General features: G+C 37.8%; 1 protein-coding gene across 1 annotated transcript in view; it reads left to right on the forward strand.

Moving 5' to 3' along the window:
• Positions 1-2,821: 2,821 nt before the first annotated feature.
• ARHGAP21 (Rho GTPase activating protein 21) overlaps positions 2,822-25,919 on the forward strand; it is an 86,212-nt gene continuing 63,114 nt past the window's right edge. Inside the window, exons 1-2 of the mRNA XM_011991309.1 lie at positions 2,822-2,997; positions 6,156-6,180. Coding sequence (XP_011846699.1) covers positions 2,908-2,997; positions 6,156-6,180 — 115 coding nt within the window. The 5' untranslated portion in view covers positions 2,822-2,907. The remainder of the gene's footprint in view (positions 2,998-6,155; positions 6,181-25,919) is intronic.

A 25,919-nucleotide genomic window follows, 5' to 3' on the forward strand; every position in this document is an offset into this window, starting at 1 on the left:
AGAAATACCATAGCAGTTTCCACACAAAAATCTCCTGAAATTTTGATTGGGATTGCACTGGATTTATAGATCAGTTTAGGGAGAGTTAACATTGTAACAATGCTGAGTCTTCTAAGTCATGGACATGGTATATCTCTCTTATAAATAAAGCATAAATAGCTTTAATATCTCTTAATGTTTTAGAGTTTCAGTCCATAGATCTTACAAACCTTTTGTCAGATTTATCCCTAAATATTTCATATTTTTAATGTAATTATAAATGGTATTTTAAAAAGCTTTAAATTTCCAGTTGCTTATTGCTAGTATATGGAATTGCTTTTTTTTTTTTTTTTTTTTTTTTGGGTGTACTGTATTACTACTTTCATTAACATTCCATTTACTAGAACTCAATCATATGGCCACCCCTACCGCAAGTTTCGATTTTGGCTGGGCAATGTGACCACCTAGTTACCTTTTCACCTTTATATGAGGCAAATTATTGTGGCAGAGTAGATAGACTCACTGGTGGAAGATAATAAACAATATAAAAGAAGCAAGACTATTCAAGTATTTGCAATTCAATAAAGGTGACCTTTTCAAAATGCTGGGATTAACTTGGAGTTGTAATTTAAAACAAAATCTGAGTAGCTATGCAGACATGTTAAGTGTAAGATACCTATCAGGTTGGAGAGAGGCTTGGGCTAGAAATACAAATTTGGGAGTCATTTGCATATAGTCCGTGTTTAATGTAGTAAATGGAATGAAATCACCAAAAGACAAAGTATAGCTAGAGAAGTCCATAGACTGAGCCCTGGGTGCCTCCAGGTTCAGAAACTTAGCAGATGAAAACAAAGGAGCCTGAGACAAAGTCGCCTGTGAGTTGGAAGAAAAATCAGGGTGAGAAGTCAAGTGGAGAGAATTCTTCAAGAAGGAAGAAGTGACCCCTGTGCCAATAAGGTGCACATAAGATGAGAACTGAGAATTGATCATTCAGTTTAAAATGTGGAAGTCGTGGGTGAGCCTGACAAGAGCAGTTTCTGGGAGTTAGGCGGGTAAAAGCCTGCTTTAAAGGGATTTCAGAGAAATGGAAGGAAAAGAATTGGAAACAGCAAGTACAGATAACTTTAAGGAGTTTTGCTCCAAAGAGAAGCAGACAAACGAGGTGGTAGCTGGAGAGGGGTGTGTGTGATCAAGAGAGGATTTTGGCCAGGTGTGGTGGCTCACACCTGTAATCTTACCACTTTGGGAGGCTGAGGCGGGAGGATCGCTTGAGCACAGGAGCTCAAGACGGGCCTGAGCAACATAGTGAGACCTTGTCTCTACAAAAAAAAAAAAAAGAAAGAAAGAAAGAAAAAATTAGCGTGGTGACATTCACCTGTAGTCCCACCTACCTAGGAGGGTGAGGTGGGAGTATCTCCTGAGCCCCCGTGATCCAGTCTGCAATGAACCATGATCATGCCACTGCATTCCAGCCCAGGCCACAGAGCAAGACCCTGTCCCCCCAAAAAAAAAAAAGATTTTGTTAAGATTAAAGAAATTACAAAATACGTGTATGCAAATGGGAATGCTGTATATAGTAAAGAGAGAATAAGTGATGCAAAAGAGAGGGGAGAATTGTTGGACCTGTATCTTTGAATAGTAAGAGGGGAGGATCTCGTCTCAACTGCTGGCGCCTTGGGAGAATGGACGGCTCATCCATCATAGCAGAAGGGAAGGCAGGGGAACATGGGCACGGTTGCAGGTTGGTGGGGTGATCATGGCAGGCGATTCCGTTCTCATTTTATTGCTTCTGTTTTCTGAGTGTAATAGAAAGCAGGACCATCTGCTGCAGGTGAGGGTGGGGAAAAGGGATGAAATAGTCATCTAGGATGAATGACCAGAGAGAAATGTGTCACTATTGACAGGCAACACTAAAGGCTCTCTTGAGGTTGATAGTCATGAGCTTAGAGTGAAATAGCTTAGTTTTTTGTTTTTCTCCACCCATGTTCTCCTGCATAAGTGCAGCAGGCCCGGAGTAGGCCGTGTTGATTTATCCAGGGTTAGGTTTTGTCAGGCAACTTGGAGGAAGTGGGAGAGGATAAAGGAGTGAGTTGAAGCTAGCTTAAGAGGAAAGTGAGAACATGGGGTGATGAGGGACAGGGAAAGGGTGGTAGGGTCAGCTCCAGATTGAAGAATTGTAAGGGCTGGGGAATGAGAGGGAATGAACTAAATAGTGAACTAATAATAGGTGGTGGTTCTAGCAGGGATTCTTGATTTGGGCTTGTAAGGGGGTTTCAGTCATGCCCAAGTGAAAGCAGAGTGGAGGAGAGGAGGTCAAAGAACAAGAAGGCCAGGGTATCAGAAGGATTATCTATGTGGATATTGAATTCGTGCTCAGAACCTGAAGACCTTTTCTATTATTTTCTAATGTCCTTTGTTGCTGTTGGACTATCTGATAAGGTTTAGGTTTCTTTCTTGGTCAGTTTTGTATCTCTTCTTTCATGCTTTCTGTTTCTTAATCCATAGTGCTCTTTAAAATTTCTTTGGTATTATCTTTCATTCTTTCTATTGCATTTCTAATTTTAGCAATTATATTTCTATTTTCTGAGTGTTCTTTCTTCTGACTAATTTTGTATAGCATGATTTTCTAGAAAAAAGCTCTAGGTTTTGATAATTGCATGCTTTGTTATAATAATATAATAAATTTTTGTTTTTGATAATTGCATGCTTTGTATAATTTATGCATCCGAAAATAGTTCATATCGGCGCTTAGGTATTAACATGTTTACATAGAATTTTTTTTAGGTGAGGAAGTTTATTGTGTTATGTAATTAACTGTTACATATCTTTTCACTTTAGGTCTCAAAAAATAAAGATGGAAAAGAACAAAGTGAAACTGTATCACTGTCCGAAGATGAAACATTCTCCTGGCCAGGTCCCAAAACAGTTATGTTGAAAAGAACATCTCAAGGCTTTGGGTTTACATTAAGACATTTTATTGTTTATCCCCCAGAGTCTGCAATTCAATTTTCATACAAGGTAAGAGAAATAGTTACAACAACTTGAAAAAAACCACAAGGCCATTCCTATCCCCTTCTAGTCTTCCTCTTCCTTCCCTCTGGCCTTTTTTCTGTCTTAAAAGAATTAAGCATTACATATGAATTTTTATTATATTATTTTTCTCCTTTTAGGTATTTTCCCACCTTGAAGAACAAAACAAAACTTTAGTCTTCTCTGAAAGATCATATTGATTCTAAACTCCAAATCTATATTTTTTAAGGACTTCTAATTCCAGACTTCATTCTACTTTTTCTAATATGTAATTGTTATCTAGAAAGGTAGTGAGTTTTCTGGGCAGACTCTGCAGAGGAAATGGTTCACTAAAATATTCCAGCAGTTATAGAAAATTAGTAGAATTAGAACAATACTTAACTTTCAGATATGTAATATGATGGCATGTTAGAATTTAGAAACACAGCTTCTCATCAGAATGAATTACATTGACAGGCTTCAGTGGACAGTAACACAGCCTGAAAAGGACAGCCTGAGATAATTATAAGTGCAGTTGACACACTGAGTACTTGCTCTGTGTTCCTTACCATTTGTTATAAGCGTTGTCTTACTTTATCCACACCAGAATCCTGTGGAGCAGGTGGTATTATTGGCCCCATATAACAGATGTGGAAACTGATCTGGGTCATAAAACAGATAAGTAGTTGATCTAGGATTTGAATTTGACCAATTTGCATGCTTGATGCTGAACTGTTACACAATAGCATAATGGAAATAATGATATTCAGAAGAGTTATGAGACCCTGGCCAGGCCACTTCTTTTGACCTCTAGATTTCCATTTTCATTTGTAGGAATTGAACTAGGGTATGAGAAAGTCTTTTCTAATTCTAAATATCTATGACTGCTAAACTGTCTTTTAAAAAGTAGTGTCTATATTTGTATCTAGAGACCACAGTTTTAAATTATTTTTTGGTTAAATATGTCTTTCTAGTAATGTCCTACAGGATATGCTTTTTTTGAAATACGGAATAACTTATTTTTTCTTTTCTTTTTTTCAATTAATTTTTTAATATTTGGTTACTTTAACACTGAGATAACAGGAAACAACTGAATATCTTTTAAGGATTGTATATAATTGCTACCTTTGGAGTGAAATTTATCTGTTTGGGTTTTCATCTCTTAAGAATCTAGTTGATATTAAAAAGTCTCAGTGTTACTTATGCATTAGGTCATATATGAGAGCACTCGATAATTACATTAGGATTGTGTATTTCTTTTGTCTTTGTTTTGGTTTTGTTTTGAATAAGAACTTTGGGTCATGATGAACATATAGGTAGTACAATGTTTTATAAGATAATTTTACCAAACTTATATAAACATGTATTATTATTATTGGAAAATATTTCTAGAAATTTTAGTAGCATACTACAATAAATCCTCACTTAACATCGTCAGTTGATTTTTGGAAACTACAACTTTAAGTGAAACGTATTTAATTGATAACTGATCTTATGTTGGCTAGAGTTTACTTGGCATATTTCTGGTCAAAAAAAAAATCACTAAACTTGTAAATAAAGACCAAAACATTTCCAGTATTAAACATTGAAGTAAATGTGAGGTGTTCATACACTTAAGAAAGAGTTATAAAAACAAGTCCAGATTTGAGGGTGGCTGGAGCCTATCCTGGCAGTTCATGCAGCTCAGAGCGCGAGGTGGGACCTAACCCTGGACAGGACGCTGTCCATCCCATTGCAGAGCACACACACAGCTGCACTCATTCAGACCGGGACAATGTGGGCACACCTGTGAATCGAACAGGCACAGTTTTGGCATGTGGGAGGGAACCACAGTACCTAGAGAAAACCCACACAGTGGGGAGAATGTGGAAACTTCACACATACAGAACCCCAGTGGGGAATTAATTTTTCTCGTGAACGTTACAACAAAACAACTTTACATGAAATAATGGTATTCCAGGACATGCTTACACTTGTTAACAGCATGGTCATTGGTGTCAAAAGAGCCTGGATTTGAATTCCATTTCTGCCTCCTGTTAGATCTGTGACCTTGGATAAGTTAACTAACAGACAATAGTAGTACCTTCTTTACAGGCTATGTAATGATTAAATGATACAGTAGTTGTAACACACTTAACATACAAATTGACACTGTAATTGCTCAATAAATTTTAGCTATTAATGCTATTATTAAATACAGATGTTCTTGCAAATAGGGCTCTGTCTTGTAAATTTTACATGGAAAATATATATTGGAATATTTTCCATTTTAATTAAGAAATTTTATCAATTCACTTCAAAAGAATTAAAAATTTTAATATTGTATAGCTTTTAGAAAATGTGTAATTAATATTACAGTGTCCTTATTTTGTCGCTTAGCTGGCAACTTCAGTCTCAGAGCAGATCTTATAATCAGAAGAAGAAAAAAAAAAAACACTGGGCCGCCTAAATAAAGGTCAAAAAATTATGTCATAAATTATCAGCCCTTCACCCAATGTCTGTTTTTCTTTCTGAGGTACATGGTAGCTCCAGTATGGTAGAGGCTCAGCAAATATTTGAAAAAATGTATTTTTAGACTAGTTTTTAAAGGTTCCTTTTCTAGTTTTCCAGCTAGAGGTAGATAACATGGCAGCAAGACAGCTCGGTAACAACGAAAGAGACCAAGTAGGTAAACTTCAAAATTGAATATAAGAACTTAAATATGTAGCAATTTGGGACCAGTCCATTTATATAGACAGCTCTGGGTCCTGTAATATCCCCTAAAGGCACATTTAAGTGTGGTACAGTAAGCGATGACCTGGCCTTTCCTTCTCTCCAACTGCCTACTTGACAAGTTGACTCCATTAGAAAGCTTACCCTCAAATGCCAAAAACTGAACTGATGTCCTGCCCCTAAGTTGGCTTCACCCACAGCCTTGTTATCTCTGTGAAAACTCTTATCTTTCCAGCAAAAGGTACTTCCTATACTGTTATTGAAGATGGGCTATTCGTTTGCTTTTGAGCTTGCAGTGGCTATAGAAGAGAATATGATCAATTAAGAATATTGTAGGTGAGATCGTAATTGGCACAATTTAGGGAGGTCAATTTGAATTAAAATGAGCCTTGCTGTGATTAACAAGAGTTTATAAATGTATACTCATGTATGTATATATATATTTTTATTTGTAGGATGAAGAAAATGGAAACAGAGGAGGTATGCTATAAACCTTTTAATTTGTCTCAATGTTTTTCTACCCATTTCTTTCTGTTCTTTAAGTGATACTAAATGAGGTGATATAATTTTTAGTGTTCAAATGTATAGTAATTCTTAGATGTGAGAGCCATAGAATTAAATGTTTTTTACTGTGGACTTCAAAATTTTATGAATTCCATTGTCTCATCTTAATTTGAACATGTAAAGATTTTATTGTTAATTGTATGTGTTTTTGTGGAGGAATATATCATAATTCCAAGGAGAGTACTTAAGATTTTTATTTCAATTAGTAATCTTTCTAAATGAGATGATTATTTTAGGTAAGGAATGCTATGTGTTTTATCAATTAGGTTTATTGAGTCAAATTTTGGAAAGAAGAGGGTTTGGGTTATTCTTGTAGTTAATGTTACTGTTGATTTAAATATTAATGAACGTGAAAGGACAGTCAGGCTGGAGATAAAATTATTTCTTAATAACTGATTTTAAATCAACTTGAACGAGTTAAAATTCACACTCAACAAAATGCACCCATTAAAAACTTTTATTTCTAGATAATTTTCAACAACAAAGTTGCAAAAATAGTACAGAGAATTTTCATGTATCCTTTATTTTACTTTCTCTAGTGTTAAAAACTTACAATACCATGGGGGGCCGGGCGTGGTGGCTCACGCCTGCAATCCCAGCACTTTGGGAGGCTGAGGCGGACGGATCGCGAGGTCAGGAGATCGAGACCATCCTGGCTAACACAGTGAAACCCTATCTCTACTAAAAATACTGAAAACTAGCTAGGCGTGATGGCTGGTGCCTGTAGTCCCAGCTACTCGGGAGGCTGAGGCAGGAGAATGGCGTGAACTCGGGAGGCGGAGCTTGCAGTGAACCGAGATCACACCACTGCACTCCAGCCTGGGCGACAGAGCGAGACTCCGTCTCAAAACAAAACAAAACAAAACAAATTTACAATACTGTGGTACAATCAACAAAACTAAACAATTAGCATTGATACAGGACTACTGTATAAACTACAGACTTTATTTGGATGTCATCAATTTTTCTGCTAGTATCCTTGTTCTCTTCCAGAATCCCTTGTTGTATTCACTTGTCATGTCCCTATAGTCTTTCCTTGTATTTTATTACTAGTACTGATCAGTTATTTTATAGAATGTCCTTCATTTTCAGTTTATCTGATGTTTTCTCATTAGTTCAAGGTCATACATGTTTAGCAAGAATACCACATTTGCATCTATTGTAAGTGCACAGTTTGGTAAGTTTTGATGAATATATAACCGTGAAATCACTATCCCGATTAAGATGTGATACCAAAAACAACCTTTCCATCATTCCATAAAGTTCCCTTGTGCTCCTTTTTATTCTGCTGTCTTCAGACAATCACTGATCTGATTTTTATCACTATATAGGTTAATTTTTGCCTCTTCTAGATTTTTTTTTTATAAATGAAATAATACAGCATGTACTCTTTTGTCAGGCACAATATTTTTGACCTTTACTGTATTATGTGTATGGGTACTATTATGTGTATAGTACTACTTTTTTTTTCATTTGCATGAATATACCACAAATTGTTTAACCACTCAACCTGTTGATGGACCTTTGTAACAACCGTTTGAGGTCTTGAGAAGGTTATGGGTTAAAATGAGAAAGAAATGGCTTTTTTTTTTTTTTTTTTTTGCACTATCAAAAGTAATCCGAGGGTGTAGGGCCAGGCAGGACTCTTCATAGTTGTCACTGGTACAAGATGAGCCACTCCTGTATCACCATCTGTCATGTACCAGGGTTTAGGATGAATTCCAAATGCTACTTGGCATGGGTTAGAAGTAAGCCTTAGTGGGGAAAGGGAAAACTCACAAAGCTGGCATCAGCAAGAGAAAAGAGGATATAAGTACTCCATCTTCCCGTCATCCTAAAGGCTGATGTGCTGATGCCTGGACAACCTACTGGACACACAGCGTCTAGAATTCATGCCTCTTATGAGGGGAATATACTTCTAATAAATGTAGAAAGACATGTTATAAAACTTCATGCAGATCATCATGTGTCTGACATAGCTCACTGAAGTGAATGGATTTAGTTTGTGCTTTGGCTAGGGAGAATAAACTTGAATATTTATAAGGGAAAACTAGAAGATCTATTGTAGATTCAGCAGAAGGCGATTTGAAGAGGAATAATAGAGTGAGCCTGAAGGGTATGATCTGCTGGAGAAGATAACAGTTTGCCTATTTTAATTATTAATATATGCTTAATTTCACTCAGAAAAAGGGTTTATGGCCACATAAAGAAATACCTTATTTATAGCAAGATAAAATATAAGGTCAAGAGTTTATGGTAAAAAATGAATTCACATTCAGAAGATTTAGTACATGTAAACTCATGCTTTAGGTCCTAGACTGTTATTGTTGTTGTTATTATTTTTTGAGACGGAGTCTCACTCTGTCTGGAGTGCAGTGGCATGATCTCAGCTCAATGCAACCTCCTCCTCCTGTGTTCAAAGGATTCTCCTGCCTCACCGCCCCCCCGCCCCCCACCCCAAGAAGCTGGTACTAAAAGTGTGCGCCACCACACCCACTTTATATTTTTAGTAGAAATGGGGTTTCACCATGTTGGCCTGGGTGGTCTCTATCTCTTGACCTGGTGATCTGCCAGCCTCGGCCTCGCAAAGTGCTGGGGTTACAGGCGTGAGCCACTGCACCCGGCTGGTCCTATACTGTTATTAAAGCTGGGCTGTAAGTTTGCTTTTGAGCTTGCCAGTGGCCATAGAAAAGATGAGAATATGATCAGTTAAGGATACATATTATTCCTAAGAAAAAACATTCTGTTTGCACTGAGGTCTGAGACAGGTTTCTCCCTTGGAAAACAAACAGTGATACAGTAGATGATATTTTCAACACCATTTCTTCTTACGGCTGTTTTTAAAGTGGTTCCTCAGTGTAAGCTGACTGCAAACCCCAAGGTCTCATTCAGCTTAAAGCACTTCTCAGCTGGGAATGATATTGCTCCCTGGAGGGTATATGGTAATGTACCCTCTTTATACGCATCTTGATCACAGTTGGGAGAGGAGGAGTGTGTATTGGCATCTGGTGGATAGAGGCCAGAGGTGCTGCTGAAACAGTGCACAGGGCAGCCCCCCACAACAAAGAATTATCTGGGTCAGGCCCAGTGGCTCACGCCTGTAACCCCAGCACTTTTGAAGGCTGAGGTGGGCGGATCACTTGAGGTCGGAAGTTTGAGACCAGCCTGGCCAACATGGTGAAACCTCTTCTATGCTAAAAATACAAAAAATTATCCAGGGGTGGGGGTGCATGCTTCTAATCCCAGCTACTCACGAGGCTGAGGCAGGAGAATCGCTTGAACCTGGGAGGCAGAGGTTGCAGTGAGCCAAGATCGCACCACTGCACTCTAATGTGGATGACAGAACAAGAGAGTCTGTCTTAAAATAATAATAATAGTTATTACTATTACCTGGTCCCAAATATTAATAATGCAAGGGCAAGAAACCCTGGTTTAAAGTGATGGGCACCAAAGCATTGTGGTCCAAGTGTATAGGTCCCCATGAGTCTGGCTTGATCCAGTGACAACATTCAAAGCGTTTAGAAGAATGGATATTCAAGGCTGCATATCCAGTGATCTTTTATGATTATTATCCCTTACAGCTGAACTTGAGTTCTGAACTGAGTTACTGCTATAGTGTGAGGTTAAATTATCTGGTTGCTCTACTGACATTTTATGATGTTGATTAAGGGATAATCCTAAGTAAGAAAAGTTACATCGTAAGAAAATATAGAGTTAATATAATAACTAGAAGATAAAATGGCTAAAAGAAAAAGTCCATGAAGGATGTAAATACAGTCATCCCTTGATGTACCCAGGGGATTGCTTCCAGGACCACCCACATATGTACTGATCTGCACACACTCATGTCCTGTAATAGACCCTGTGGAACCCATGTATTGGAAACATAGCTTTTGCATCCTTGTGTTACTGTGAATACCATATTTTTACTGAAAAAAAAAAAAAAAAATCCGCAGATCTACAGAGTTCAAACCCATTGTTCACGGGACAACTGTAATTAAAATGTAGTAAAAGTTTACCATCAGAGGTCTAACAGATTAAGGGAGAAAATAATGATAAGTGAGGTTAACAAAAAGGTAAATCAATTAGCTAGTTAAAAGACTAATAAGATAATTTCAAAAATCACAAAACTAAGGCTTTAAAATGGGAGAAATAGAAATTCAAGTACCTTACCTCTTCTGAAGCAAAGTTCAACAAAGTTGGATATTTATTAAGTCCAGATCTGTAGTTTTCTTCCTAAGCGAAGAAGAATATGAAAAGGTATGAGAGTATTTGGAGAAAGCGTTTTATAATATAATTGTAATATATTTGGAAGAACTGCTTGATTTTGGGGAGTGGATTGGGAGAGTGGTGGAAATTAGCACATGACTGAGAACTTCATCTGTTCCAGGCATCATAATATATATTTTAATCGTCTTTAATCCTCAGTCTAACCCTGTAAGATGTGAGATATTCCTATTTCCTTCACTCTAACCCTGTAAGGTGTGAGTTTTCCTATATTCCTACAAAATAATATTCCTATTTTGTAGATGAGGGAACTGAGGCTGAGAAATAACTTGCCTACAATCACATAGCTAGTAAGTGATAGTAACTGGATTTCCAAATCAGTTGGGTCTAACTCTTAGGTCCATCTTATAATTCTGCCATCTTACTTTTGTTAACATCTTTTTAAGTCCCCTTCCTCATTTCTTTAATTTTATTTTAAAAATAATTCTAGTCTTAAAAAAGGGTGTGACTTATGTAGTGTTAAGAATTAGAAGATAAATATAGGGTATATTTAGTATGTTATGAAATTAATTCTGTGAATCCTGCATGGAGAAAGGTCAAGGAGATCCCAAGTTTAGAGGCTGTGAACACTTTGCAGGAGCAACCATCACTTGTTACTCAGTTTCAGTACTTGGCTAGCCATGGACCTGCAAAGCTTAATGAGGTTATGGAGTCCTAGTGCTCCACCTACCTTGATTGCACCTTTGCTTTCCAAGTGTGAGTTTGATCTTGGCATCCCAATTGATAGTTGGGGTCACAGGCTATTTCACAAAGGCCTGTTTAGCCCTAAGTATAATAGTCATGATATCGTTGCAAATAACCTGATCAAAAGTTATACCATATTGTATGTGAAAAAAATTTCTTCTAACTTCTAGACAATTATTTACAAGTCAGTTTTTAGAATGCAATCTATTCAGAGACAAACTATATATAATTTAGTATTTTAATTCAACAGAATGTTATGATTTTTATCTTACTGTCTCATTTCTTTTGAAAACTTATTTTCAAGCATATTGAGATCACGAAATCCTTTTATGTAGAATTTTGTGTTAGTTTAGTTGAATCGGAGCCTCCAGTGTAATGATCACAGTCAAAGCCTAGAATCACTGGAGAGAAAATAATTGCCAGGATTTTATTCAAACTCCTAAGAGATGCTGTTATAATGCCAAAATTCTGTTAAACAGTTGAACAATTTTGTTTTGGTCTTCTTCCCTTTTGGCAATTTAGTGAAATCTCTTTTGCCACTTAATTTTCTTGTTTCTTTCTTATCAACCAAGAAATACTGAGCGATTTAATTTTCTGATTATTTTACTTACCCAGTGTTTGCATTTTGTTATGTTTCTCATATCCTTTATGTGTGCACTCATATTTTAAAGGTATTTTTTCTTCTTGTTGGTTAGTTTTCTGTACTGTGATGCAGATGTTTTATAAGAAAAAGGTTAAGTAAAAGAATATTTTTTTGGTGGTAATAGTTGCTTGTGGATAATTCATATCTTGCTGACATCCTGTATTCCCTTAAATCTCTGGAGAATGTAAATAATAATTTATAATATATAACAATATAGTATAACATTATGTTCTAATATAATATAATTATAAATAATATTTTACAGAATTTATGAATATTAAGAGTAGTGGGATGGTGGCAACCAGCTTCTGTGAGTCTTTCGGTAGCTCGAACTGGTCAGATGGCCTTGAGAGAAGAGTGGTCTCGGGATGCCATCCAAAGTTGATGACAGTGGTCGGAGCCCTGGCTCCAGCATGGGGGCCTGAGCAGAACATCAGATATTTAGCTTACTGTGGTATACTGATGAGCAGAGCTCTTCCGCTACATATGTCAATTTTGATTAAGGAGATATGTGCAGTAACTTTCTTCAAAATCGCTGCACCATTGATAAACAAAAGAAAATATTCAGAGAGGAGGATTTTAGGCTATTTAATGCAGAAAGTGTATGATGTTATATTGGGAATGGAGGATTGTAAGCATTTCATTCCTTGGTGCAAAAAATCAGATATAATATCAAAGAGATCTGGATATTATAAAACACTATTAGAAACTGAGTTTCCACCAGTGTTGGATTGATATTCAGCAATAACCTTGGCAAAACCTCATTTGGTAAAGGTATCCTGTACTGATGGGAGACTTTTCAAGCATGGTCCATGATCTAAGACTTTGGGTGGGGTATCAGAAGCATGTTTAGAATTGTTTTCAAAATGTGTAGCAGCATTACATGGATCTCTTCTGAAGGCTTTGGGAAGGAGCATTCACTGAACCCTTTAGCATCTTTTTTTTTTTTTTACCGAGTAAGAGGGTATTGCTCTGTGCCCAGGCTGGAGTGTAGTGGCATGATGATAGCTCGCTGCAGCCTCAAATTTATGAGCTCAAGCCGTCTTCCTGCCTCAGCTTCCTAAGTAGCTGGGACTATAGGTGTGCCCCACTGCCTCCCAGAGTCATTTTTAACTATATTGGCCATTTAAACTAAGTTTCTCTGGCAGTTAGGTAAACATACTAATTAGGTATGTTTTTTATGAACTTTTAATGCTAGTCATTAGAACAATCACAGGTGTCTTAAATATTCTTGAGGATATTTTAGGAAGTAGGAAGAATAATGATGATGATGATAACAATAATGATGATGGTAGTGGTGGTGGAGGCTAATTTAACAGCGTACTTGCTGCAATCCGAGACTTTGCATGGATTAACTCATTTAACCCTCTCAACAGCTTTCTAAGGTGGATATTATTATCACCGCCATATTTCAGATGATGAAACTAAAATGCAGAGTGTTTAAGTTACTAGCAGGTGGCAGAGCTGGACTATAACTCAGGAAGTCTCTAAGTTTCTACCACAGCTTCTCAATAAAGTTCTTTACTCTTGGCTGGGTATAGTGGCTCAGGCCTGTAATCCCAGCACTTTGGGAGGCCAAGGCCAGGAGGTTGAGAACAGCCTGGGCAACATAGCAGGATCTCTGTATCTACAACACAAAAAAAGAAAGTTCTTTACTCTCGCATAATTCATTCTTGAAAATGTGTAAGAACGAGTATTCTGGGCCGGGCACGGTGGCTCATGCCTGTAATCCCAGCACTTTGGGAGGCCGAGGTGGGCAGATCACCTGAGGTTGGGAGTTTGAGACCAGCCTGACTAACATGGAGAAACCCCGTCTCTACTGAAAATACAAAATTAGCCGGGTGTGATGGCACATGCCTATAATCCCAGCTACTCAGGAGGCTGAGGCAGGAGAATTGCTTGAACCCGGGAGGTGGAAGTTGCAGTGAGCCAAGCACGCCATCGTACTCCAGCCTGGGCAACAAGAGTGAAATTCCATCTCAAAAAAAAAATAAAGAAAGGATTCTGTTCCCTTGAAAGGTAGATAATAATAAAAGGTCCGTTTGTATATCTTCTTTGGACAATAGTGCTGATATGAACATGCATGTACAAGTGTTTGTCTGAATTCTTGTTTTCAATTTTTGGGGATTATACCTAGGAGTAGAGTTGCTGGGTCACATGGTAATCCTATGTTTCATATTTTGAGGAACTGCCAAACCATTTTCCATAGTGGCTACACCATTTCTATGTCTCCACCAGCCATGAATGAGGGTCCTAATTTCTGTACATCCTCACCAACGTGTTATTTTCCATTTTTTGTATTATAGCCAACCCTGTGGGTGTGAAGTGGTATCTCATTGTGGTTTTGATTCGTATTTCCTTAATGCCTAATGATTTTGAGCATCTTTTTGTGTGCTTGTCACCATTTGTGTATCTTATGTGGAGAAATGTCTGTTCAAATCCATTGCCCATTTTTAAATGGGGTTGTCTTTTTGTTGTTGAGCTATAAGTATTCTTTATATATTCTGGTTACCAGGTCCTTATCAGATATATGATTCGCATGTATTTTCCTCCATTATGTAGGTCATCTTTTCACCTTTCTTTTCACTTTCTTAATGTACTTTGCTGCACAAAAGTTTTTAATTTTGATAAAATATAATTTACTTTTTATTATTTTGCTCATGTTCTTGTTGTTAAAAACATTTTGATGAGTGGAAGAAACCAAGCACAAAAGAGTAGTACTTGGTTCCATTTATGTAAAATCCTAGGAAAGACTAATCTAAACAGGTTTGTGAGTTGGCATGGTGGTTTTGCACCTGTAGGCCTAGTTACTGGGAAGGCTGAGGATGGAGAGATTGCTTGAACCCAGGAATTCAAGGCCATCTTGGGCAGCATAGCAAATAGCGAGACCTTGTTTCTTTTTTAAAAATTTTGTTTTTTGAGGCAGTCTAGCTTTGTCGCCCAGGCTGGAGTACAGTGGCATGATCTTGGCTCAGTGCAAGCTCCGCCTCCCGGGTTCACACCATTCTCCTGCCTCAGCCTCCCAAGTAGCTAGGACTACAGGCGCTCCCCACCACGCCTGGCTAATTTTTTGTATTTTTAGTAGAGACGGGGTTTCACTGTGTTAGCCAGGATGGCCTTGATCTCCTGACCTCGTGATCTGCCTGCCTTGGCCCCCCAGAGTGCTGAGATTACAGGCGTGAGCCACCACGCCCGGCCAACACCTTGTCTCTTAAACAAAACAAAACAAAATCCTCTTCTAAACAGTTCTGTGGTTGCCTGAATTGACTGGTAAAGGGTACCAGGGAACTTGTTAGCATAATAGAAATGTTCCATATTATGGTTATGGTAGTGGTTACATGGGTGTTTGCAGTTGTCTAAACTTATTGAACCCTGTACTTAAAATGGGTATTTTTTATCTTGTGTATGTTATACTTCAATAAAGCTGATTTTTTAAAAAATATGTACAACTTATCCAATCTACTGTTAATTGACATTAAATTTTTTTCAGTGTTTAGCTACTTCAAACAATGCAGCTATGAGTATTCTCGTATGTGTACTTTTGTACACACATGTACTCATTTCTAGAGGGTATGTATATGTAGGCATTGCTGGGTCGTGGGTATGCATATGGTTACATTTAGTAGATGCTGCTAAACAGTTTTCTGAGGGGACTGTACCCATTTACACACCCAGCAACAGTGTATGAGAGTTCCACTTGCTCTGGATCCTCACTGACACTTGCTATTGTCAGTCTTTGTAATTTTAGTCATTCTAGTGGATGTACAGTGGTGTGGACTATGGCTTTAATTTAGATTTCCTGAAGACTAATGAGGTTGATTACCTTTTATTTGGATTTTACCTGTCAGTTCTTTTTTATTATTAACTTGTAGGCATTCTTTAAATATTGTGGATGAGGACTTTGTTAGTGATATACAATTGGCAGGTAATTCAACCTGTGACTTGCCTTTCAGTTTCTTATTAGTAATTTTTATAAAGGGAAGTTTCTAATTTTAATGTCATGTGAATTATCAGTCTTTTGTGGTTAATAGTTCATGAGTTCTATTTAAGAATTTTTTTCTACTCCATGGTCATGAAGATATCCTCCTGTGTTATCTTCAAGATGTGTTATTCACAATTAAGCCTACAATTCACCTAAAATTGATTATTTTTGCATATGGTGTGAGGTCAAGGTGAATTTTTTTCCTGTGTAGATATTGATTTGATCCCACACTATTTTGTGGAAAGTCCATACTTTCTCTCGAGCTCTGTAATACCACCTTGATCATAAAGTGTATGTGTGTAGGTCTGTTTCTAGACTTGCTTCTATTCCAGGGATTGACCCATGGCTCATTTTTGTACAGCTTCCAAGCTAAGAATAGATCTGTATTTTTATAGGGTTGTTAAAAAAAGAAGAATATGCGACGGAGATTGTATGTGTCCCAGAAAGCCTAAAATATTTACTGTCTGGCTCTTTACAGAAAAAGTTTGCCAAACTTTGTTCTATTCCATTGATCACTTTCTTTGCACCAAGACGACACTATCTTAATTAATATGGCTTTATAATAAGTGTTGCTGTTGGGTAGAATAAGTCTTCTTAGAATTGAATTTTCAGTTTCTATACCCACAAGAAAAAATTCTGTTGGAATTTTGATTGATTTTATATTGTTTATAATACTGGAATATTTGAAATATTGAATGTTTTGATCCATGAATGTGGTATATCTCTCTCATGAATCCTTTGATTTTTCTTCCTTAATCACTTAATGTAGTAGATCATGTTCATACAGTTTTCAAATGTGAAACCAGCCCTGCATTACTGGACTAAACCAAACTTGTTCACAATGTGTGACGCTTTTTATGTATCACCAGATTTGGTTTTCTGTTTCATTTAGACTTTTTGCATCTCTGCTCAAGGATTGCCTTCACCTAAAGGCGGGCCTTGGTCTGATAATTGATATTTAGTAGCAGACATCAAGATGGAAGCAGATACTAAATCAGGATGAGATATGCAGAAGACTTATTGGGGGCCATGCCTATAAAGGATAAAGAAGAAAGCAAGAGAGTACAGGAGAAAACTTCAGACCATGAGACAGGCCTGACCTCTGTGAAAGAAGAGAGGAAAGGAAAGAATTGGAAGGAAGGGCCCCAGACTGCAGCACAGATGTAAGAACTCCTCTGCTAGGCCAGTGAAGAGTCCCCAGGCAAACACTTGTCTTTTAGAAGAATCCTGCTTTGGGCAGAAATGGGGAAATGTGACCTCTGCATGAACATGGTGATGGATCCAAAGGGCGGCAGCTGGGGCTGTCAGTCACAGTCTTCCCTGCGGCAGGTTCTTCAGAAGGAAGGCAGAACAGCACACGTCCATGCTTGACATGGTTGGGCTTTTTCTTTTCACCCCTGCTCACAAGTTGTATTCTTTTGGGGACCCCATCCGAAAACATGGTGTTTTCTAGAGCTCTTTTCCTTGGCTGGCCCTGAAGTTCCTTTTTTTTTTTTTGTCTCCTCAGCCTTTTGAGATTGATGGAAGCTCTGTGTAGCTGGTCAGTCTCTCAGCCATTACTTTGGAAACAGGAAATGCCTCAAGGTGAACAGTTGTACAAAGCACTGGACTCACCTCTCTGGATTTCCATGTATTTGGAAGCTTGTTCCATTAGGCCATCTCTGCCTTGGTAGCTTTCTGGTGCCTTCACACAATAGTGATTATACATCATCTAGCTTTTCTGGCTGTTGTTCATGGGTGCAAGAGTTGATTCTGTAACCAGCTAGTTCACCGTAGGTAGATTTAGAAATTTTCACCTATTTATTTAATGTAATTAATTATGTATTTATTGTTTAATCTTCACCTTTATTTTGAACTTCCTCTTGGTTCATTCTTACATTTTTCTCTTTTCTGGGATTAAAAAATAATTTCTCTTTTATACTTTCTACTTGAAAGGCTAAATAACATTATTACCCTTCTTTTAGTGGTTACCCTAGAAACAATATGCAAACTCACCAAAGTCTAATGCTACTTAATTCTGTTCTACTCTTATACAATATAAGGACCTTAGAACATTTTAACTCCACTATCTCCTTCCTATCTACATGTTGCGTTTTTTTTTTTTTTTTTGTTTTTTTTAAAGAGATGTGGTCTCACTGTGTTTCCCATGCTGATCTTGAACTCCTGGCCTCAGGCAGTCCCCACATAGGCACTACTCAGAGCCTCAGCCTCCTGAGTAGTTGGGATTATAGGCATGAGCCACTGCGCCTGGCCTCCATCTCCCATGGCTACTAAATTATCTAGTTTCTCTTTTTCTTCTTTTTTGTCTTTCTAGTCTGCATTCTGGATAATTTCTTCCAATATATGTTCAGTAAATTTCTTTTTAGTTAAGTTTTAAAGTTTGATTATGAGAAGTTTTTTAGGGTATTACAGCAAATATGCTTGATCACTTCTTATAGTTTCTTCACCTGGATCACTTTTAGGTTTATCTTTTTATTTCTTCAGACATAGTAAGCGGAATTTTTTTATAATCTGTGCCTGGTGATTCCTTTATCAGAAGTCTTTGTGAGTCTGTTTCTCTTGTTTGTTTTCTCTGGTAGCTTTAGCTTAGAATATTGTTGTTTTCCATGGTGTGTTTTTTTTTTTTTTTTTAAACTGCTTTGTGTTTCTTGACCTTCAAAAATTATTACTTGGGGATTCTTTGAGATCTAAGATGAAAAATCTCTTCTCCAAGTTGATTGGTGTTTGCTTTTGACAAGGAACAGGCTGTTACCTGAGTTAGCCTACAAATCCATGTCCATGTGCAGTTTAGCCTATGGCCACTTCTTAGAGCTATCTTTTCCCTTCTTTTTTTTTTTCTTTTTCCTACTTTGTAGCCCCAAAGTAGCCTCTGGGTTGGTGGGGAATTATTTGTAGTTACCCTTCCTCTTAAGTGTGGGTGAGTCTCCAGATAGATTCCTAACTGGACTTGGGGCTTTTTCTTCTATTTGCTGGGTAGAAAAGTCCTTAAAATGGATGCTCATGTTCTGTGTCCTGGGCATGTATTGTTTCACTGTTATCAATAGTATTTTGGGATGTAATTTTCTAACAGCTAGGCTTTACATGTATATATACTATGGTTCAGATATTAATTACCCATCTCTCTATATTAGCCCAATTAGCTAGTACATTGATAAGTCATTAGATAATTTGCTGCCCATGTATTTGTCCTATTAAGAAGTAGTTATAATAAAATTACCAAGTTATTTGTAGTTTGCTATTATGGGTAATATTTCCTAATGTAAAATGTATAAACTCACTTATATTCATATATGGACACATACACATATGCATACATAAACACACACAAAGGTAATAAGTGATTCTATATGTTGCTAGTAACAAGTTAATTTCAAAATATTTATTTGTTCTTCTCTAGTGGACAGGTGGGAATATATGGGAAAGGAGGTCTCCAGGGTTGTCTTCTGACTAACTAGGACATGATTAAAACACTTGGGAGCCTCAGATATAAAGGGGCTGTGATGGTAAGAATATATATACATTTTGACCCTATGATGATTTTTTTTTTTTTTTTTTTTTTTTTTTTTTGAGACAGAGTTTCGCTCTTGTTGCGCAGGCTGGAGTGCAATGGTGCAATCTCGGCTCACTGCACCCTCCGCCTCCGGGTTCAAGCAATTCTCCTGTCTCAGCTTCCCAGGTAGCTGGGATTACAGGCACCTGCCACCACACCCGGCTAATTTTTGTATTTTTAGTAGAGACAGGGTTTCACCATGTTGGCCGAGCTGTCTCGAACTCCTGACCTCAAGGTGATCCACCTACTTTGGCCTCCCAAAGTGCTGGGATTACAGGCGTGAGCCACTGCACCTGGCTGACCTAGGATATGTATTTTTAAAAAGAAGATGGAGAAAACTTGAAACTTTGCTTGAAAGAGAATTGCTTAGAGAGAAAGTGATAGCTGCTTTCAGATGTTTGAAGGGATAAATGGAGTAGATTGATGTTTCACAATTTTTAAAAGCTATAGATGGACCTTTCCCCTAATTCTCTACCGGAAAATTCCTGCTCATATTTTGGAGACAATCTGAGTGATCGTTCATGCTATGTGGTAAACGAGTAGGGAATTTCTTCCTCCTGACGTACCTCTTCTAGGGAGGTGGTGGCAGCAGCACAAACCTATGAAGGCAAATAGAGAAATGAGAGGCAAAGGCTGGGTATTAGAATATGCAGGCTGGGCATGGTGGCTCATGCCTGTAATCCTAGCACTTTGGGAGGCCGAGGTGGGTGGATCACATGAGGTCAGGAGTTGAGACCAGTCTGGCCAACACTGTGAAACCCTCGTCTCTACTAAAAATAGAAAAATTAGCCGGGTGTGGTGGCACGTGCCTGTAATCCCAGCTACTTGGGAGGCTGAGGCAGGAGAATCGCTTGAACCCAAGAGGCAGAGGTTGCAGTGAGCCAAGATCATGTCACTGCCCTCCAGCCTGGGGAACAGAGTGAGACTCTGGAAAAAAAAAAGCAAAGTAAACTTTTCTTACATACTTTGACTTTTCAGTATTTTTATGGACAAGAATTTTTTTTATGTATTACTTTCAGAGCAAAGATCATTAAGAATAGAAATTGTCTGTTATTGCTGAGTTTTCAATGCCTATTAAGTACCTGGCACCTATATATAGTAGGAGCTCAGATGTTTGCTGAGTAAATGTGTTGAATAAAGGGAGGTGCACTGGGATGTTTCGAATGATGACTACCATCTTGAATTGGCACAAGCTTCTAAAATGACTGTTCCCAAAGCTGCAAAATTTAGTATGTTAGTGTCTAACCTCTGCTGTTGAAGAAGAAAAGCAGATTTCCAACTGCCCTCCTACTTTTCTTTTATCTTTTCCCATCAACCTCTCTAACACAGAGTGCCAGTGACACTCTTTTGATTTAGAAATCAGTTTCACATAGCTGCTATGTGTGTAAGCTAGAACAGTGATAACAAAAATATGGCAATCCTGGATTTACATAACAATTTGGACTTCCTCTTTGTAAAATAAACTGGTAAAGTAAGGTGGTCAAGTTAGATGAAGGGTTAAAAAAAAATCTTTTACTTCAAGTCCCAGGAAACCTTGTTTATAGTGATCTAAAATGCAAGAAATTCAATTGGATTAAAGTAGCATTGTCAGAAAATTACATTTCTAGGAGTAGATTTTAAGAGTTTGAAAAAAAGTGCATGAAGTTAATTTGGCAGCCAAGAAAATAAATGAAATTTTAAAAATCTCTTTAAGGGTTCTAAAACACTTCACATGGAATTTAGGATTTCAGAGAACTAATTGGAGACCCTGAACAGATAGGGTGATACAGGTAAAAAAGAAGAAGGTAAATGGCAGAGTATTAATGTTCTCCAAGATGTTAATTTCTCCTCTGGAAATAACTTCTTTATAGAAATGTTATTTTAGAGGTAACTCTGTAATTAGGTAATTTTGAGCTTTTTTTTTTTTTAGTTATTTTTTAAATTTGTAATTGACAAATAATTGTACATATTTATGAGATACAGTGTGATATTTTAATGCATGTATACATTGTATAATGATCAAATCATTGTATAATGGTTTCTTTTTATTATTAAAGTTTTTTAGAGACAAGTTCTCACTATGTTGCTCAGGCTGGTCTTGAACTCCTGAACTCAAGTGATCCTCCCACCTTGGCCTCCCAAAGTGCTAGGATTACAGGACTAAGCTACCATGGCGAGCCATTTTTTTTTCCCCCTTAAATTCAGGGTCTCATTCTGTCTCCCAGGCTGGAGTGCAGTGGCACAATCTCAGCTCACTGCAACCTCCACCTCAGCCTCTGGAATAGCTGGGACCACAGGCTTGCACCACCGTGCTTGACTAATATTTCTATTTTTTGTAGTGACAGGGTTTTGCCATGTTGCCTAGGCTGGTCTTGAATTCCTAGGCTCCTGGCTCTGCCTCCCAAAGTGCTAGGATTACAGGTATGAGCCACCACACCTGGCCAAGTTGATTTCATAGAAGTTGAGCTGTCTTTTTTTTCAACTGCTCTGTAACTTAAGACCTTAATCATAGACACCCCCTTGTTGGGTAGTCCCATTTTCCTTCCTGATGGTTGTCCAGCTAGTTAGCCTGCATTGAAAGTACTTGATTCATAAATCCATTTAGTAAAGATTTAATTATAAGAGTTATAGTTCCTGTTTTGATGTTTAACAGATAGGTTTTCATCTTTGCTATAAAAACAGAACAGAAATATTTACATGTAAATGCCAAATACATTAAATCAAGAAATATAATTTTTGTTTGTTTATTGCCTTAGCAAACATCTGTTGAGTCAGTCCTGTGAGCCACTCACTAAACTAATTACTGGGAAGGAAGTGATATGGCCTCTAACCTCACTTCCTTCAGATAGCTGTGCACATGTCACCTGTTAGAGAGGCCTTCTCTGACCACTTCAGAGAAACAGCCCTGCCTTTCCCTCTTCCTTTCCTTCTCACTCTGCTTATTGTTCTTCACAGCAGTTATTACCATTTCTCATATTACTTATTTCTTCCTGAGCATTTTTCTCTCTCAGTTGGAATGTAGAGCAGAGACTTTATTTTCTTACTTTATTTCTTAAAGCCCAGAACAGTTCCTGGCACGTATATATCTAATGAATATATATAGAATACAGACTCTGATTCCTTGGGCCATGATCCTGCAACAACTGCATATACCTTTATTTTTGCACTTATGTAATTATTTTATATCCTCCACCAAACTAGAAACTACTTTTTTCTTTTTATTCCCTGAGACAGAGCCTCACTCTATGGCTCAGTTGGAGTGTAGCAGCACGATCTTGGCTCACTGGAGCCTACACCTTCTGGGTTCAAGCGATTATCCTGCCTTAGCTTCCCTAGTAGCTGGGACTACAGGCACTCACCACCACACCTTGCTAATTTTTGTATTTTTTAAGTAGAGATGGGGTTTCACCATGTTGGCCAGGCTGGTCTTTATCTTCTGACTGCGGGTGATCCACCCACCTCAGCCTCCCAAAGTGCTGGAATTATGGGTGTGAGCCACCACACCTGGCCGGAACTTCTTGAAGCCAGGGTTTTAACCACCAGGCGAGGGGATCTCAGGTGGGGTGTCCATTGGGTTGTTAACAGATGAATAGGAGTTTATCAGGAGGAAGGAAAAATGGCATTCCAGAACAGATTTAGAGACATTTAGAAGTTACATTTGCACAGATTTGGTGGAAGGATTTGAGGATGGAGTGTACGTCTCCAGTTGAAGATGCCTTTTGGAGCATTATGCTTTTCTGACTTGAGTGACTGGATAGATGAGGGTGTCATTAAATTAAGGATTGAAGTATATTGAAGTGAAATATATCTCTCCTTCCTCTGGAGAAATGAGTTTAGTTTGGGATAAGTTGCATTTCTGATGCCTGTAGAGAGTTCAGTATCTAGCTGAAAATTTGTTTCTGGAGTTCTCAAGAGAGAGGTTAGGGGTTGAAAATAGATTTGACAGTCATTTTGTATGTTATTATTAACTCTTAAGCATACGTGAAACCATACACAGAGAGGATAAAGACATGTAGAATAAAGGCAGGACTGTAAGAGATGGTGAGAGAAAGAAGAATCAGAAAGGAAATTTGAGAATAAGTGGTGGAAAGCTCTGAGGACAACCAGGAGGAGTTGGTAATTTGCTTATTAGGAGGTGGTAATTTTAAGTGGGGTGGGGGAGTGGAAAATTTGTCCTTTGTCATAGAGAATTCATTAGGATTTGGACTAAAGAGCTGGACTAGACCTGACAAATGGCAGTTTGGTAAAGTTACTGAGAACAGTTTCAGTGCAGTGGACGGAAGGGAGGAGGAAGACAAATAGGAGTGGGCTGGAACATAAAAATTAGAGCAGCAAACCTTGACAAGGTCAGGGTGGGGTAATTGTCAGTTTTGCCCCCCAGGAGATATTTGTTAATTTCTGAGAAACCCTGAATTAGAAGTAACTGAAGGTAAGTGATATATACACTACATTTTTAAGAAGTGTGAAAAACAATGGGATACAGAACATAGCTATATGGAAAGGTGGAGAGAACTTTTGTTGTTTTAAGTTTGGGAAGCTTTTGTATATCCATGAGATTTGGAGAGAAGACCAGGGATTTTCTCACATGACGTTTTACATGTGAGAAGAGATAATTATGGAGGCAAGGTCCTGAAGAGGGCTGATGACTAAATCCCACCTGAAATAAGACAAAGAACATGAGGACAGGCAAAGAAAAAAAAGTTGAGGATATAGCAACTGAGTGAACTGGGAGACAAGGCTATCGAACTAGCGTGAGGAAATCAGCATGGAACAGCAAGTTAAAGAGGGTTATTATGGCCGGCTGTGGTGACTCATGCCTGTAATCCCAGCACTTTGGGTGGGAGGCCGAGGCAGGAGGATCACTTGAAGTCAGTTCAAGATCAACCTGGTCAACGTAGCAAGACCTTGTCTCTATAAAAATAAATTTAAAAAAAGAAGGTTACTAGAAGTTTGAAACAGCAACTTTGAGCGGGCAGGAATTAAAATGCAAGCAAGAGACTTTTCTGAGCAGTGTCAAGAACTTAGCTGAACTGGGAAATTGTAAATCAGTGGTTGTTATGCAGTCTTATTCAGCTGTAGTAGCAGGCCAAGAAGAACAGAGCAGGCGTATTTTGGAATTCTCCATAGTCAGAGTTGGCAAATCAAATGCTTTGAAAGGTTAAGGGGAAAGGAAGTTGAGGGTGCTGGTGAATTTTGTTGAAATAGTGATCCATGGGTAATCTTAGTAAGAAAGAAAGTTACCTCTGTTCCAGTGTTAGTATATGTGTTGCCAAAGTGAGCATGAAAGTAATTTCTGGAGGGAGACTGATAGCTTAGAAGAATGGAGAAGACTAAAGGGAATGGAAGGTCTTAATAAAGTCAAGCAAGTTTAATTGGTTGAAGGATTGAGAGTGATAAAGTCAGATAGAAAGGTAATTGGTTAGAGCACCATAACGAGTTTTTCTGAGTTTGCAGAGAAATTAAATTCTAGCATAACAGAAATAATAGGGTTATGAATCTAGATATAATATCGTTTGTGAAATGTGTGAAATGTTAGGGGGAAAAAACCCAATGCTACTTGAACTTCAAATACTTCAGAAGGCAGATGCCAGGATTCTTTGTTCATTGTAGGATAATCAATGCGTGGCACATTTGTAAGAGCTTGGTAAATATTTGTTGAATGAATAACACCCATCTACAGGCTTTCTTGCCTAGATACTTCATAATGCCAGAAAATTTTGATTCACGCCTGACATCTAGTGGTATTGTACTTAAACTGCTATTGAGTGGCAGCATTTTCCTTACACTGTTTGAGGGAAATAGTACAGATTAGTTGTAGCACAATTGCTTTGTTCCTGAAACAACTCTCCAAGTTGGTTTTGGGAATTTTTACTATTGGCATTTTCCAGGGCCCTAATTTTAATTAGTCAGCAAACATTTATTGAGCATCTACTATGTGCCAGGCACTGTTCTGTGTGCTGGAGATTTTCATGTACTGTATATTCTCGTGCATATATGAACTCAATGAACTTGAATACATTGGTAGAGCAGTTGCATTGGGAATGGGCTACTTGTTAAGACACTTAACTTAGGATTCTATTATGATTTTTACATGTGAAACCTTTCTAAATTGATTTCATAGCCTTTGGGGCTATCATTTCTGTCATGACATACTGCTTTTTATTAATGTTAAGTAGGTATTTAGGAAGATGAATATAGAGTGGGTTTGTTTGTCAGCTTACAGTAGAAATCACATAGTGCAGGAAGCTACATACTGTGAAGAACTATTGAAGGATTTTGTTGTCTTGCCTTTAAGAAAATGTAAAGTTCTTATCTGTTAGTGGTGTATATGGATATATTTAAAGTATCTATGAATGACATGATATCTGGGATTTGCATTAAAATGTTTTAAAGTGGGTAGGTTTCAATGAAGCAAGACAAGATTGACAGATTTTTAAATAATTATTTAAGCTGCATTCATGGGGCTTTGTTGTCCTCTCTACTTTTGTGTATGCTGGACATTTCCACAGTAAAACTTTTTTTTTTTTTTT

Source organism: Mandrillus leucophaeus, unplaced genomic scaffold (genome assembly GCF_000951045.1).
Source record: "Mandrillus leucophaeus isolate KB7577 unplaced genomic scaffold, Mleu.le_1.0 Scaffold394, whole genome shotgun sequence".
NCBI classification, from domain to species: domain Eukaryota; kingdom Metazoa; phylum Chordata; class Mammalia; order Primates; family Cercopithecidae; genus Mandrillus; species Mandrillus leucophaeus.